A 16,247-nucleotide genomic window follows, 5' to 3' on the forward strand; every position below is an offset into this window, starting at 1 on the left:
CTGCCTGTCCTGCCTGGGCGGGGGGGGTCACGCGTGGACACCCCCCCCTTTGCTTTATTTTTTTTTTTTTTTTTTTTTTACAATAAACGAGGAAAACGGACGCTGCGTGCTAGTGGCTGCCTCCTCCCGTCGCCGTGCGTGACGTCATTTCCGCCGCGCGTGACGTTGACGCCCTTCCCGCCCGGCTCGCGCCTGCCCCCTGCTGGGGAGAGAGGAGGAGGCCCGGAGGGGAAAGGGCGCCGGCCGCCGCAAGGGCTGTCGGGACGGCGGCGGTGCTCGTGACGTCACGGGCCGCTGGGGCCGCCGGGAGGTGTAGTCCGTCCCGTGGTGCCCCGCGCCGCCGCCCGCCCCTGCGGCTGCCCAAGATGGCGGACCGGCGGCGGCAGCGCGCCTCGCAGGACAGCGAGGACGACTCGGATTCGGCCGCCTCCGACAGCGCGGACTCGGCCGCCAGCGCCGCCCGTTCCCGTTCGGGATCCGGCTCCGGTTCGAGATCCGGTTCACCCCGGCCGCCTCATCGCCCGCCGCGGGGCGCCGCCGGGGCCCTCAGCGCTGGGCCGCGGGGCCGTGGGGCCGAGAGCGCTGCCGGGGGGGCGGCCAAGAGCGCGCCCGAGTCCGAGTGTGTGAGTGCGGGTGTGGAGCCCCGGGAACGGGGGGGGGGCGGCCTGGGGAGTGCGGGGATCGGGGTCGGGGGGGGGGGCCTCTAGTGTCAGAGGGGCCGGGGGACACGGAGCCGGGGCGGCGTTGGGACCGGGGGGGCCGGGGGCACACGGGGGTGCGGGGCTGAGGGAGTTGGGGGAACCGGGCTGGGTGTGTGCGGCGAAGCCTGGGGGAGGGAGAGGGGGGCAGCCCCGCGGGGGAGAGCCGGGTTGTGCGGCCCCCCCGCACCAGGCCGGGGCCTGTCCCTGCACCCCGTGACTGGCTCCCCACGGCGGGGTCCCGGCCCGGGGGGCGGGCGGGCGGGTTTGCTGCCCGGTCAGGCCTCTTCCATTCTCCATCTGCTCTGACTGGCCTTTCTTCAAGCGAGGGCATTAAGAACTTCTTACGGGGAGTTCGCAGTGCTGCGCTCCCCCACCCTGCAGGGTGGTTCTTCCCTGGCTGTTCATGGCCGGGTGTGATTTTGTCTTGTCCGGGGTTTATAGTGCCAGTTATTTCAAGTTCCTACAACTCACAGTGTATTTCTGCTCGGTTGTTTTGGCATTTGGGCTTATCTCGTTAATGCGTTGGCTGGTTTTATTTTTGATCTGGGGTTGTTTTTACTGTGCAGCTCCATCAGTCTGTTCCTTTACTAGAAACTTTCCCTGATCTGAGCTGTTCCGCTTCATCCAGCGTCTTCTCTCGGGTGCGGGGTTGTATTTCTGTCGCCAGAGTCTCTCGCAGATGTCTGTCTGAGCTCGGTCCTGCTCAGCGTCTGTTCGTTATTCCTCAGCTTCTGCTTTAAGTAATCATCTTGTCCCTTCCCGAGTTAGCTGCCTGGGTCTCCGTTATCGAGGGAGAGGAGCCTGATTTGTCTGTTGATGACGCTATTTTCCCTCTGAAGTCCCCTAGCAGTTAATGCACCCGGTGGTCTTTTCTTGAGCTGCGTTCCCCCAGCGTAGCTCACTCGAGAAGGGTCTTAGAGAAAGGCGCTGGCAGCCCTATATTTCTTTCTTCCTGCTCGGTGACTGAAGCTGAACTTCCAAGGGCGGATGCGATAGGACAGGGGCCAAACCTTGTTGTAATTGTGCCTGGGATCATCGGATGCTGCAGGGACCTGGCTGCTGACCTTCCCCTCCGCTAACGCACCCTTCTCTCCCTCTTTCCGCAGGAAAGCGAGGATGGCATTGAAGGAGATGGTGAGTAACAGCTCCCTGGCATTGCAAGTGCTGTCTGCATATAAAAAGTAAAAACGGGACAAAATGCCTTTTCCAAGAGTCCTGCAGTGGTTGTCATCCCAAATATTAATTCGTAATAGTAGGCAAACACTGGGTCTGGGGACAGCGTGCCCCAAACTTGCCCTGGCTTCCTCCTGTGCAAGCTGGCAATGGTGTTCGTGGGGACTCCTTGGTGCTGGCCCCCGACTTCCCCTTGGAGGGACCGTTTGGTGTGCATTTGCCAGCGGTCGCCCGCAGTGTGGCGCGTTACGCTCAGAGAGAAGCTGTTGTTTCTGTTTCTGCCCTGACACCAAACTCCTTTTTCTCCCCTGCAGCTGTACTCTCAGATTACGAAAGCGCAGAAGACTCGGAGGTAAGAGGAGTCTCTATCCTGGTGTTTAAAGGGTTCTGCCAAGTGACTGCATCTTGCGTAATTTTAGCACAAAACCCAGTTTGTGTCCTTCGTTCTCTTCCACTGACCCCGTCGGCAGCAATTTTCCTTTGTCTCAAGATACCAGCTCGTGCAGAGACTGGGAGCGAGCTGCGCTGCGGCGTAGCTGTCACCGCTGCAGAGGAAAACAGTCTCTCCTGGTCCAAGCCCCTCGCCGGGCAGTTCTCTGGCACAAAATCCACAGTGCTGGGCAGCCAGGGCGTGGATGTGGGCCAGTACGGGCGGAGGAGAAAAACCGCCTGGCTCCTCAGACGTTGGATACCGGGAGCGGGGTTTTCCATGGCCAAGAAGGGTGTGGAAGGAAGCGTAGGATGCTTGTTGCGTTTTAATTAGTTGAAATTAAAAAGCTAAGTACTGGGTTGGAAGCATCCTAGGCAGCATCCCTGTCTTTTGCGTACAGCAGCTGGAGGGGTAATGCACCCCGTGAGTGCTGGCAGCTCTGCGCTGGGTGCGTGCTGAGAAAATCCCCTCTCGCGTGCCGGGGAGACAGCCTGGGCAGTGGCCTGTGGCCGGCCATAGGTTTCCCTGGAATTTTTTGGTTCAGAACTGTAAGTTTAACATCTTCAGGAAGTTTAGGGGAGTTCTGGTTTCGAACGATTACAATGAAAGTTGTTCTAGTGAAAACTTCTCGTGAGACAGCTGTTTTGGGGGTCTTGAGGGGGGCAGCAGTTAGAGAAAACAAAACAACAAGGCGGATGAACTTGAAGCTCATAGGGGCTGTTAATTTGTGAATTAATCTCTGCCATTAGTGAGGAAGGAGTGCGGCGGGCTGTAGAGGCGGCACGTGGAGGGGCAGCTCCCCGTGCTCACCGCACAGCAGCTCTTCAAGCCTGGAAACCTGCACGGAGGCTCCCCGCACGTAGAAGCGGAGCAGCGCTGATGCACGCTGGGCTGTTGGAGCAGCGGGGGTATTGCATCACTGACATGCCAGGATGACTCTGTTCCTGTGCCTAAAAATAATGCCACGGCTGGGTTTCCCCAACGTAAACAAAAGGAGCAGTTGATGTGCAAATACTCTGTGTTGAAAGAGAAAAATAGAGCAGTCTTTTTGTTAATCACGCAGAGCTATTTTTAGTGTCGGTTCCAGCCTAAGCAAGGCTTGCAGGCTCCTGGAGGGTGAAACGAGGTCACGCTCCTGCGAGCAGAGTGCTTGGAGTGAGTCAGCTGAGTAACTCCAGGGAATTTGGAAACACGGCGCTGGCTGGATCCGGGCCCTCAGTGTGGGAAGGAAGGGATGGTCTGAGGGCCCTTGTTCCCTGGTCCCCCAGGCTGGCACGAGCTCTTTCAGAGCAGCAAGAGGCTGCGACTTTGTGGGGGAGCTGTTTCCGGCTCTGTTCTAGAAAGCCCGACTGTTGGATCTGATGCTGCTGGTGGGAGTTGGTGGGGAGAGGTGTTGGGTTTAGTCTTTGCTTTTTCTGTAAAAATACAGGGATAGGAAGGTGCTTGAGAGCCAGGTCTCTGCTATGAGAGAGTCGGGTCTCTAACAACTGGAACAGGGATCTAACTCCAGACTGGGGGACTTGTGCGGGGAGATTCCTGGGGAACCTGCTGCTAAAGGTGTGTGTTTGAGTAACCGGGGCTCTTTCAGGCAGAGGAAGAGGATTACAGTGAGGAAGAAAGTGCCAAAGTGGAACTGAAGCAGGACAGTAATGATTCCTGTGAGTCAGCGGCAAAAGCAGAGAAAGGGGATGAGAAACCTGACTCCAAAGGTGCTGTAACTGGCGAGAGGCAAAGCGGGGACGGGCAGGTAGGTGTTAAACATGCGTTCTTGGGGCTGGGGGGGGAGCTTCTCACAGAGGGACTGCTGCAGTGGTAAGAGCTGTCTGATTTTGACAGGAGAGCACTGAACCTGTTGAGAATAAAGTTGGAAAAAAAGTTCCCAAGCACCTGGACGACGATGAGGATCGGAAGAACCCGGCTTACATCCCGCGCAAAGGGCTCTTCTTTGAGCACGACCTCCGAGGGCAGACGCAGGAGGAGGAGGTCAGGTATGTGAGCATCCCCCATGTGTCTGCCCACCTCTGGGAGACTGAGGCCAGCTCCCAGGCCAGTGTTTGGCCCCGCAGCTCCTTGCTTCCACGTGAAGCGCTGGGAAGGCATCAGCAAGGAGGATTTGTCGGCACTTCAGTCGCCTGCTTGCAGGTCCTGCCAAGACATTTTGGCTCTGTTTTGAAGGAGGTACTGAGGGTGGTGGAAAAAAACCCAACCCAACAAACCACAAGGAAAGCCTTTTGCCAATGAGCAGTGACCCTTCTTGCTGCTTTTCAGAAATAGCAGCGGGTAGACCAGCTGCTGTGGGGCAGGAAGAGTGGGAGGAGGAAGAGACACTATCTCCTGTGCACACCCTGCGCTAGAAATGCTCGGTCTCTGTGCGTGCGTGGGGCTGGTTGAAGCTGCCACGTCTCCTTGGCTTTGCAACAACTGTGTAACTGCTCCAGGCCGAAGGGTCGTCAGCGGAAGCTGTGGAAGGACGAGGGCCGCTGGGAGCACGACAAATTCCGGGAGGACGAGCAGGCCCCCAAGACCAGGCAGGAGCTGATCGCGCTTTATGGCTATGACATCAGGTCGGCTCACAACCCTGATGACATCAAGCCGAGGAGGATGCGCAAACCAAGGTGAGCAGCAAAGTCAAACTATAGTCTGGCTTATCCCAGAGGGAAACCTCAGCCTTTGTGCCCGGCGCTTCAAACAACGGGTCTGAAGCCCCGAAGAGGGAAAGCCCTGGCCCCGGGGTGGGACCTTGGTCCTGGGGGCTCTGCATACAGGAGAGTGGTTCCCTGGCACCGCAGCATCTCTCACCCAGGGATTTCTTTCCAGTCGTTTGTACTATTTTTCTTCCTCAGGTTTGGGAGTCCTCCTCAGCGAGACCCAAACTGGTCCAATGAGAGGCCGAGTAAGCCCCCGAGGCACCAAGCCGCAGACAGCACTTCGGCTCCTCCGCGAACCTTCACCAACAGGAGCTCCGCAGGTACAGGGAGGATGCCCCCACCTAGGAACTACCCGAGGATGGGGGGCTACAAAGAGACCCGTCCGAGCTACCGAGCTTCGGAAGCAAGCGTCCAACATCTGTCTCGAAACGGCGAGCAAGTGAAACAGGAGAGCAACTATCGAGCGAAGCGTGCAGAGCAATCCCCACCGAGAGACAAGTCACCCGAGATGGAAGCGGCACATGTCCACAGCAGCCCTGTGAAGGAGGAGGTGGCTTTGGAAAACCAAGCCACGGCTGCCGATGCTGCACAGCCACCACCAGACAGACCAATTGAAAAGAAGTCTTATTCCCGGGCAAGAAGGACCAGAATCAAAGCTGGGGATGCGGGAAAGCTGGCAGACGAAGTGCCCGCTTCGGAAGGGCTGACTCCCGTGCCTCCAAAACCTGTGCAAGCCGAGACGTCCTCCCCACCAGCCAAAAGCAGTAACTGGGAGTCGCCGGTAGAATCCAGTTTGGATGGACTGGAGCAGGAGATGACCCAAATGAATCTCGCTGAGCAGAACTGGACTCCGGGGCAGTCTCAGTTCCTACAGCCCCGGGAGCTGAGGGGTAAGTGGGTGCAGCCTGTCGGTTTTCCACTGCAGCCCCAGCCAAACGCAGTTCTGCGTTCGCATAGTCGGTCAGAGCTGAACTGCCTTAGTCCAGTCTCAGGGTAGGTATGTGATGGCGATGCATGCCGCTGAGAAAGCGCGGTGGAGGTGGTTAGAGAGGACAAAACAGAAGAGAAAAAGGGGAAATTAAACACTCTGGTGTAGGTTGATTGAATTAGGGCTGGGAAGGACATAAGAGTAGATCCTTTCCCTCTCTCTGCCCTTTTTTGTGTTGAGAATGGGGAACCTTCATTGAAGCTGAATGCCTGTGTGTGGAACAGGCAACAGGGACTTTGTGCGGTGTGAATCACAGTAGGACCAGCTGCTGCAGCAGGAGTCAGGGTTCAGGAGATAAGGAGCGTTGTGCTGGGTTGGCAGGTAAGGGTAATGAATAATCAGGCTCCTGTAACATCCTGCTAGGAGCAGGAGGGAGCTTTCCTCTGTTCATCGGCTTATTTCCTAACATTGAGATTTGGTTGCCACTAGCTAAGGCCTGACTGGGATTGGCAAATTCATTTGTGCCTGGTAGGAGGAAGCCGCTCTGTTCGCAGCAGCGGGCGGGCTGGCCGAGGGAAGGATGTGGGGCAGAGTTACCCCCACACGAGCTAAGGACTGAGTTCTAGTTGAGCATCCATGCGAGAGGTCGTTCAGGTATAATTATCTCTTTGCAGAATTAGAGTCTTTTCTGGGGAGTGTTAGAGTCCTTCCCGAAGGAAATAAAACTGGAGCAAGGAGAAGGCGGCTTGCAGCTTTCATAAGCATCTTTTGAGGTTTAGGTCGTGAAACCATAAGTCTTGCACTGATGTGACTGGTAAAATCTTTGTGTGAACAGACTCTTGGTCTCAACCGCAGATGTGAGTAGACAGGATTTAAACGTGCCAGTAGAATGAGAGTTCAAAAGTGCTGTGATTTGCAGCTGAGATTATGTACTCTTTTTTGTTGATGCTTAAAAATAAAGCATTTTAACAAATTTACCATGAGATAGCTCTCAGCTGCAGGTAGGAGACCACTTTCTGTCTGTAAGAAGGATGTATTACTCTACTGTCCCTTTGCTTCTTCCTAGCAGAGAAGGTAGGAGTTAATTCTGGGAGGCACTTGGTTAGATGAGCCAGCCATCAGGTCATTCTGTATGTACAGCGTGCGTGCCTGTGCGTATATTTACAATATCGGTGATCCGCAGGCGCTTTTGGTGTGTGTTTTGTCCACTTTTGCTCCCCTGGAATCGCCTGTGATCAGTTTGGCACTGTGGTTTTAAATGTGTGCCGCAACTTTGTTGTTTGAATTAAAAGGAGCCCATGATAAAAGTGGTTACGCCCTGCAGAGGGTTTAAACTGCAGCTTACCCAGTCCCACGTGGATCCTTGTTCCTGCTCTGAAGAGGTCCTTGTCTCAGCAGGAACAGAGCTTAGATCAGGACCCAGATTTCAAGCTGAGGATTACTTTTTTTTTTTTTTTAGCACGATTTAAAAGGTGTTGAGCAGTGTGAGTGATTGTACAGTGGCACAACAGCTGCTCATTTGTACTGAAACATTTGAAATTGTAACCCAAGAGATGAAGTTGTTAGAAAAGGTTTCTTGTCATGAAAGCCAGAACTGTGCCTGTTTGTAGTACAATAACGACCGGTGCCTCCCGGCAGCGCCCTCGGCGGGTGAGGTGGCTGCTCACTGGGAGCAAATGCCAACCATAATAACCAGCCTGTTTCTTCCTCAGGTCTTCCTAACCATATGCACGTGGGAACTGGGCCACCGCCTCAGTTTAACAGGATGGAGGAAATGGTAAAGCATGTTGCGTGGAGCGTGACTCTTGCTTTTAGAAGCGCGGAAGCCGAGCGTTTATTTGTTTCTGGGTTGTAGTAATTAGAGGCTTGCCTGGGACACCTCAGCCTTTCTCTTTTCTGGGTGTTTTTTTCCTGTGTGACCCAGATAGAGGTTTGCAGGGGTTGGGGGGGAAGCGGGTGGGTGCTCCCTCGCTGAAGGGAGGGCTGCTGCCCCTTGCCGACACCTTTGGCCTCTTTCAGGCAGTGCAGGGGGGCCGCGTGAAACGCTACTCGTCGCAGCGGCAGAGACCACCGGTGCCGGAGCCTGCTCCCCCCATGCACATCAGCATCATGGAAGGGCACTACTATGACCCACGTGAGTGTTTTCCTCCCTCTCCCGAGGTGCCTGAGCAGCTGGAGCAGGAGTCCCCCCACTCCTGCTAGGGTCAGGCAGATCGGGGGCTCTGTCTTCCCTGCTGCATCATCTCGTACAGTAACTAAAAAGCTGCTCTGAGCCTCCCTGGTCAGTGTTTAAACCTGCTAAAATATAATCGGTGTTACCGCCTCCCCTCCCTGTGCAAGGGCTCTCTAGGACACTGCTTTTCTTCACGAGATCGATCTAGGATTTAAAATTAACTTGAAATCAGAGCAATGTCTTTGACATTTAAGAGCAGGGAGAATTACAGAACAAGACTGAGGATGGATTAGGAATTTACTCCAGCACTTAAAGTGTTGGAGAAGAAATTCCCCAAGTATTCTCCTGCTTTGCAAAGGGAGTAGGAGCCTTTTCTGTTGGGAGTACGTAGCATCTGTGAGCCTGGTAGACTGCGTGTGCCGGTGGGAGTGTATCTTGCAGCACTGCGTTCAAGTCTTGTAACTGCGGCTGGCTGCCGTGTGCGTGTGACTTGCTGCAGTAGAATAAAATTCGGTGGAGCTTTTCCTTACCAACTGTCTTGTGTTGCAGTACAATTCCAGGGACCAATCTACACCCACAGTGAGAACCCAGCCCCGCTGCCGCCCCAAGGGATGATCGTACAGCCAGAAATGCACCTCCCTCATCCAGGTGAGGAACCAGCTCCCCAGCGGGGCACAGGGCAGCTGGTACTGACATTGCGGCTGTGCCCTGGGGAGGCTCAGCCTGTGCTGGGGAGCAGATAACTCTGGTTTCGCACAGCCTCTGTCACTAGAGGAATCTATTTTCCCTATTTCTATAACATGGAAGAGACCTGCTTCCCTCATGCAGTGAGGCTGAATCAATATAAATTTTAAGGAAAGAAAAACAGACGTTTCTGGCTCTTGCAGCCAGTGCAGGACCGAGATGATCTGAATGTTTTGGCAGCCTCTAGCTGGACGGCTGCAGGTTCTGTGCAGACTCTCCTGGCTGAGACTCTTCCCCTTCAGCGGGGCGTTTGGCTCTGCCAGCTGTTGTGCTAGGCTGGTTCTTCAGTCCCTGCTGCTTGTAGATCAGAAGAGAAAAGCAGAAATGAGAGCTGTTGAATTGGCATGTTCTCTATCTTGCCCACAAAAACTGTTTCCTGAAGTGGATGTGCTGACCGGGGCCGTGTCCGGTTCCAGTAAATCAGGACCCTGGCATCGGGGAGGGGGGCCGTGCTCTGCTGTGTGGGGAAGCGCTTCCCTTTTTCCCTCCCCAGCACAGGAACTGAGGTCTCGTGGCTGCAGGAAGGGCCTTTGAGCAAAGTGCTTCTCCTTCCTGCTGCAGCGGGGAAGGCACAGCCATACGGACCTGCTGGTATCTTAGCCGCCCCGGCCTTCCATGGGACGCACTGGCTTTACACATGACATCACATTCAGCTTATTTTTGTCCTCCCCAGGTTTACATCCCCACCAGACGCCAGCCCCCATGGCAAACCCTGGGCTGTACCCTCCGCCAGTCTCCATGCCCCCGGGCCAGCCCCCGCCACAGCAGCTGCTTGCACCGACTTACTTCTCCCCTCCTGGAGTCATGAATTTTGGGAATCCTGGCTACCCCTACCCCCCAGGAGCTCTGCCCCCTCCACCCCCTCCTCATCTCTATTCCAACACGCAGGTAAGCCAGCTGCGCTGTGTCTCTCCTTCCTGAGCAGGAGCCCTCGAGAGCAGATGGGATCCCGTTGTGTGTGGATATATTCTCTAAGGCTTCCTGGGAGAGGATGTGGAGCAGCTGGGCTGCTCCGTGGTGGGAAGTTGTTTACTCTCATCCCTCTCTCTGCTTGGGGTGGGGAAAGCGCTACTCCCATGTCTGCTGTGCAGCTACCCTGGATTTAGGGTCTAGTGGATGACATGCCTGTATTGGTGGATCTGAGAATCGAGGTCTTCCTCTACAGAACGGGGAAACAGCCCAGCAGGAGCTTGTGAACCATCATGTCCCCTCCAGGTCCTTGCGAAGCCAAGGACATCTTGAAAATTGCTTTGAACATCCTTTCTGTTTGAGATGGAGGCAGGAGGCTGGAAACTGGCCGGTGCTGTTCTTTGGCACTGGCTGGGGGAGCCCTTGGTGTGACCAGCACGGGTCTGGCTTTTCCTGCTCAGTGTCTGACCTCTGTGTCCGCAGTAGCTGCTGGGCAGCGAGGAGACAGATCTCTGTGGGCATTGCGATGATGATGACGAACCCGTGGCTGCCATGCGAGCGGCACACGGCTGACACGCAGTGGCAAGCGAGAGATTTGCACATTCCCCGAGTGCTGCAACCTCTGTGACCTTCCCTGCTGCCCTGGGCTGATCCCAGCTGCCCCAGCGGGGAATCGGTCTGGTTTTGGGACAGACCCCGGGCAGCTGGTGGGGATCTCAGTGCGAAAGGGAATTGTTACCTGCCTTGTCCGTGTAAAAGAACAGCTACCGCTGCTGCTGTTGCAAAGCACAGACATTATATGGCAGTTGGGAAACTGCAGGGCAAAGGAAACCCATCTGCCATGAACTTCATCCTGGCGTGCTGCGGGTCGCCGCAGCCTGGACCTGCCCACCCTGCCAAGAGCGGAGAGGCCCTGGTGAGGGGCAGGGGTAGGCGAAGGTCCTCCGGAGTTGTAAGTGCTGCTGTTCTGTGTAGCCTTGGGGAGCACAGCACCAACCAACCCCTGTCCCCCTGTGGCTGCTCACCTTTGATGCTGGCTGGTGGCGTCTTTTCACAGCCCAGCTGTGTGCCCTAAAGGCCGTCTGAGACACGGGGTGCTCTTGCGGGCGATGCGGCTTTCTGTGCCCACCCCTCAGTGCAGAGCACTGACCCTTCTGCTCTCTGGGGAACGCAGGCCCAGTCCCAGGTGTACGGAGGGGTCACGTACTACAACACTGTCCAGCAGCAAGTGCAGCCCAAGCCTTCTCCACCTCGAAGGACGTCCCAGCCTGTGACTATCAAGCCACCACCTCCTGAGGTACCGTCCCCTCGGCGTGAGTCTGCGTGTGATGCTGTACCGTTGGGGTGCGCGCGATGCTGCAGTCTCCCTCTCCCATCCAAAAAATACGTTGTTCCGAGGAAATCTTAAACTGTCTGATCTTTGACATGTCCCAAACCTCAGCTTCTCGTTGCAGGTGGTAAGCAGGGCTCCAGTTAATTTGAGTTTCTAAATACTTTAAAACTAAACCCACGTAAAAAGTAAGTCCAAAGTTGACTCTTGCTTTTTTTTTTTTTTTTTTTTAAATTTGCTCAGGGTAGAAAACAAAACACTTTATAGAGAGAAAAATCCAGTCCTAAGCTAGGAGGCAGTGACTTCTCTGAAAGAATAAATGTCGAGACCTTAGCAGCTAATTCAGGCAGTGGACTTGAAGGCTTTCCAGAGATGAGAGCCGTTTCTCCGTGCTGGGAACGGTTTCCTCGCTCCAGCGCTGTGAGCTGTGCGTGTGTGTGCACGTGCCAGTGTGCTCTGTGTGTGTGTTCGGTTTCCTTTTTAATACCTTGCTTAGCGTATGGGAGCTGAGCAAGCCTGAATCACGGCAAGCCCAGACCCGGGCAGGCATGTGCTGGTTGTTTCCCCGTACGCAGGGAGGCGGCGTGCGGCGCGGTAGAGGGCTGGGAAACCAGGCGGTGTTTGTAAATCCGCCCTGAGATCATCTGATCAAGGTTCCCTTTGAAAGGCCTCGCGATGGGAAAATGTTTAACCACGAGGAGAGCTTGGCTGAAGGGAGCTGGTTGTGCCCAGAGCGGGCACGGAGGAAGCTGGAAGCGTGGGCGGGCGGCAGTTGCGTTTTGGCACCCAGATGTGGAGGGTGTTTGCTTGCAGGACCCTGGCAATAGCACCGCAACCCCTGCGCGGTGTTTGCAGTGGGGCAGCCTAATCCTCTGCTTCTCTTTCCTCTTCCCCACCAGGACAGCAAAGGTGAAAAATCAAAGGAGAGGAGCAACACATAGGGATGCGGCTGTGGGAATCCCAACGCCAGACCCGGCACCTCAGCGAGGAGGAAGCTCCTTCTTGGGAAAGGCTCCTTCCCTGTGCGTAGGTGAGGCAGCGGGATGAAATCAGCTGCACCGTCTTGTGCTCAGGGCCAGGCACCTTCCCTCTCTGGTTTTACTGGTGCCCTCCCGAAAACCATCTCACTGCTGATCTGCCCTCCTTCCCTCTCCCTCACGGGGGCACAGAGGTCACTGAAGAATCAACCCCCGGAGTCGATCCTTGGCCACAAGTTCTCGCGACTTCTCTCTTTTACTAAACGTCTGCCCTTTTCCCTCTCTAGGATGTTAAACTCAGCTGGCTTGATTGTGGTCTCTGTTTTTATTTAAGAAATGAACCAGCTCCTTCAGTAAAGCTGATTTGTTTCTTTTGGGTATTTTGAATTTGTTTGTCTGGCTAACCGGAACGTAACATCCCCTGCCCCCTCATGGAGACAGCTGATAAGTTAATTCTTCATTTCAATTATGGTTTTAAGTGAACAAGTTTATTTCTGCCGTTGTTTAAGCATAGGAAGGGCAGCTGAGCGACAGGAGTCTGTCAGGAACGTGCTGGCCGTGCAGTCACCACTTAATTTAGAAGCTCCTCCCGTTTCTTTTTCCGAACGAAGTAACTCGTGTCTTTGGCAGCTCCTGTCCGCGCGTGTGCAAGCTGTCAGATGGGAATCTGTCTGCACGAGCATGGGGTGACCCCCTTCCCCCCTTGCAGAGCAGGGGTGATTTCCACCCACCTCCCTCTGCGAAATCAGAGGTAGAGGGGGAGGTTTATGGGTGTCCGGGCACCTCGACGCTGCCAGAACAGCCCTGCCAGCAGCCAAACCAGCTAGACGGGGCAGGCAGAGGAGTGATTCCCTCCTAGCGCTTGGGTGTTGCTGCTGTGGAAGTGGAAGGGGGGTGTTGTAACCCGCCCCGACGCGTCCAGCCTGGGCTCCCAGGAGGAAGCACCTCAGCTCTGCGCCTGCCACCACGTAAACCGGCGCTTCCCCCGGGACCTTGGCAGCTTTGTTCCCCTTGTTGGGATTCGAAGGCCGATCTGCCGGGGCGAGTGTCACCGCGGCGCCAAGTGTGCCGAGCCGGACCCGGCTGGCTCACCCGTGCTGCAGCGCTGCGCCGCCTCTCTGCAGCACGCATCCCGCCGGCACCGCGGCAGGCAGAGCGGCTCCGGCTCCCAGTCACGCTCGGGTTTGGCCGCGTCCTCGCAGCCGTTTGCAAATTGCATTAGGAAACTTGGCAAGGCCGGCTGTCGATTCCTGCCGCTCGTCCCGAGCACGTGCTGGGGCAGCGTGGGGAAGTGCCAGCTGCTGGCGCAGGCCGCTCGGCGAGAGGGGGAACATCGCCGCTCCAAGAAAGAGGCATCTTGGCCTCTGAATCCCCATCTGCGGTGAGGGAGGGGTGCCTAGCAGCCCACCTGCCCGCTCTCTGGTCGAGATCTTCTCACGCATGCCCGGCTCTCCGGCAGACCTCCCTTCTTTGTTTGTTGTTTGTCACTCGCTGACCTTTTGTACCTAATTTCGGATGTCAAAGCGACGTTTTAAAAGCAGAAATCCCTTATGTTTTAAATGTAACTGTTCCTCTGCCTTAAGGCTGAAATGTATCGTTAACATATCGGTCGCATGACTGAAGTCCTGGACCTTACAACACTGTGATGGATTTTTGGTTTTGTTTATTTGGATTCCTGCCCCTTAGCAGTGCACATTTGTAACCAGCATTGTATCGGCACACAGATGAGAATATGTTTTAGAAAGTAGCCAGCTCTCTGTCTCTCTTTCCTCGGACCGAGGGACATGTGCGCTTCCCCGGCAGGACCGGTATCCCTTCCACCACGCTGCCGGAATACTCGGCTGCGTGCCAGGAGCTGCTCTCCCCTTTCTGGGAGCTCGTGATGGGACTGGAAAAGCGGCTCCTCTGCGGCCGGCGCCAGCCGCCCTCGCCCCCCATGCCGGCGTCCCCAGGGAGCAGCTGCAGCCCGTCCCCAAGCCTGACTCTGCCCCCAGCAGAAGCGAGCCCCCTCCTCTCCTTTCCTCTCCCTGCAGCCTCGCTTGCTCACGGGGGGAAGAACAACTGGTGTGTAGGTGGTGTGGGAGCTGCCGCCTGCGTGCTTCTGTGCCGCGCTGCCTCCCTCCGCCTCGGCACCGCCGCCAGAGCCTCCCCCTGGCCCACAGCCCGGCTTCCCACGGCAAACGGACGGGTGGGTGGTACGTACCCCCCCTCCTGTGCCCTCCCCGGACGCCCCAATCACAGGGGTAGCGGGAGTGCAGCCGTGGGGTCTGTCCTCCTGCAGTTGGCCTTGGGGCGGGGGGCATGGCTTGGCTGGCGGGAGCCTGGGGGGGGGGGAAGGATGCGGGCAGGGCCTGCTAGTGCCACGGTGGAAGGTGGCTGGGGAGGGCAGGGGGACCTCGGCTCCCCAATTCACATCCTGCTCCAGCCCTTTTCCTCTGCTCCCTGTGGCCATCCCTGGCTCCTGCCCTCACCACCAGCAGCAGGGTCAGGGTCCAGGTCCCAGAGCCCGCCCAGCAGCAGAGCTGGGAGCCATTGCCCCCCCCCCCCATTCTGCCCCTTCCCTCACCAGCACCCCTGCCTCAGTTTCCCTCCCTGGCAGAGGGCTCAGGGCTGAGCCTGGTCCAGGGGCCAGGTGAGACCGTTGCAGGGACTTCATGGAGAAGCTGCTGAGTGAGAAGCCCCTCGACGAGGGGCTCTCCCCTTCCCCGAATGCCGAGATCGCGTCTCCCAGTGCTGCAGCCGGGAAGTGGGTTAAGGCGCTGGCTCGAGGAGGGATTTTTCCCTCGGTATAATTTTTCCCTCCTACACAAGGTCTGTTTTGAGCAGTGCCTGGAGGCTTCGCACCCCCTGCTCGGCTGCCGGGGTGGGGGAACGCAACGCGGCTGCAAATGGAGGCGCAGGCTTTGGGAGGGAAGCGCCTGCTCCAGATCCCAGCTCGTTAGGAGAAATAACAGCAAATTAATTAAGCTAATAGCTCGCTCTGCACCAGCAGTGCCCCGGTCTGTGCCAAGCTGGGGGAGAGGAGCCAGGCTGAGCTGCCGGACCCAGATCTGGGGTGTGTTTCCCGGGGGCAAGTGCAGCACTCGGCACGGCGTGATGCTCCGGGTTCTTCCTGCCCTTGTGGCCTGGCTGCAGCCCCCCCACCCACTGGCTCCCACAGCCTCTCCGTGCCTCAGTTTCCCCTCCTGCCTCCTCCAGACTCTGCCATGGGGAGCAGCCCCTCTCCGTGCAGCCACAGCCCGGCCGGTGGCCACAGCCCGGCCAGGGGCACCGCTTGCACCCAGGGCCAGGCACCCTCAACAGCTGCCCCGGGCAGAGGGGACAGAGGAGGTGGCTGGGTGGGAGCGTTTCGGGGTCTCCAGTGGGAGGTGTGGGGGTCTGAGAGCTGGGGTCTGGCAGGGCGGGTGGTGATGCCGTGGGTCAGTGGAGGGCTGTGCCGTGCCGTGCCACCCCGCCAGGGCCTCGTGCAGCCAGGGACCGGGACACGTTTTGCCGTTTTCCCACGGCCGCACGGATGGAGTTGCCAAGCAACTGCCGGGTGGGGGAGAAGCGGGAACAAAGCGGGAGCCGCCGGGACCCCCGTCCCTCCATCCCTCCCCAGGGCCCCCCCCGGGGCACAGCGGCGACTGTAGGGTCACCCCCCGTGTCCCCCCCACCCCGCGGCTGTCACAGGGCTGCGGGTCTGCAGGGAATGAACCCCGGGAGGTGGCGATTGTGGGGGTACACGGGGTCCGCCCCCCCCCCCCCCATTGCCGTCTCGGGCATTGCTGTGCCCGGGGGGGTGCAGAGCGGGGCCGGAGGCAGCGGGGCCCGGGCAGGGTGGGTGCTCGGCACCCAATGGGCAGGGGGCACGGCTCTGCCCCGGGCGGGTGCTGTGTCCCACCCTGCCCTGCCCCGGCACCTGCCCCGGCTTGCCAGCCCGGCAGGGCCTGTTCCCGGCCTGGCAGGCAGCACGGGGGGCAGGCAGCTGCCCCGACCTGCCCGGCCCTGCCCGCAGGGTGGCCCTGGCCCCAGGGGGTGCCTGCACCAGGGTGGGGGGTCCTGCACCCACCCCCGGCCCTTTCCCACGCTGCGATGGGATGCAGAGAGCTGAGCTGGGGGGGGCAGGGGTGTGTCACCCCATGCCCGGGGACGTGTCACCCCATGCCCGGGGACGTGCCCCCTGTGGAGGGGACATGACTGAGAAGGGACACCGTGGGGGGGGACGGTCCCGTGTGCCCCAGCGCTGCCGGGG

At 57.7% G+C, this 16,247-nt stretch overlaps 1 protein-coding gene across 7 annotated transcripts; it reads left to right on the plus strand.

Moving 5' to 3' along the window:
* Positions 1–327: 327 nt before the first annotated feature.
* CASC3 (CASC3 exon junction complex subunit) lies at positions 328–13,760 on the plus strand. Of its 7 annotated transcripts, none has more exons than XM_054801502.1 (14): positions 328–623; positions 1,808–1,835; positions 2,189–2,226; positions 3,893–4,051; positions 4,141–4,292; positions 4,743–4,919; positions 5,148–5,842; positions 7,593–7,657; positions 7,900–8,014; positions 8,603–8,701; positions 9,471–9,685; positions 10,881–11,003; positions 11,148–11,224; positions 11,936–13,760. In XM_054801502.1, exons 1-13 carry the CDS (start codon positions 366–368, stop codon positions 11,181–11,183), a joined length of 2,160 nt encoding a protein of 719 aa, XP_054657477.1. In that variant the 5' UTR covers positions 328–365; the 3' UTR covers positions 11,184–11,224; positions 11,936–13,760. The 7 variants fall into 7 exon arrangements, with proteins under 7 accessions (XP_054657477.1, XP_054657479.1, XP_054657476.1 ...); XM_054801504.1 differs by having other exon boundaries at positions 11,148–11,163; XM_054801501.1 differs by having other exon boundaries at positions 11,161–11,224.
* Positions 13,761–16,247: the final 2,487 nt, after the last annotated feature.

The sequence above is a fragment of the Grus americana genome, chromosome 22 (assembly GCF_028858705.1).
Source record: "Grus americana isolate bGruAme1 chromosome 22, bGruAme1.mat, whole genome shotgun sequence".
In the NCBI taxonomy this organism is placed as follows: Eukaryota; Metazoa; Chordata; class Aves; order Gruiformes; family Gruidae; genus Grus; species Grus americana.

Excerpts from the sequence above, each read along its gene's own strand:
- CASC3 (XM_054801500.1), top strand. The coding sequence starts at position 366 with ATGGCGGACCGGCGGCGGCAGCGCGCCTCGCAGGACAGCGAGGACGAC. Across the intron at positions 7,658-7,899 it reads TTAACAGGATGGAGGAAATG|GCAGTGCAGGGGGGCCGCGT; the intron begins GTAAAGCATGTT and ends GGCCTCTTTCAG. Across the intron at positions 11,004-11,935 it reads TCAAGCCACCACCTCCTGAG|GACAGCAAAGGTGAAAAATC; the intron begins GTACCGTCCCCT and ends CTTCCCCACCAG.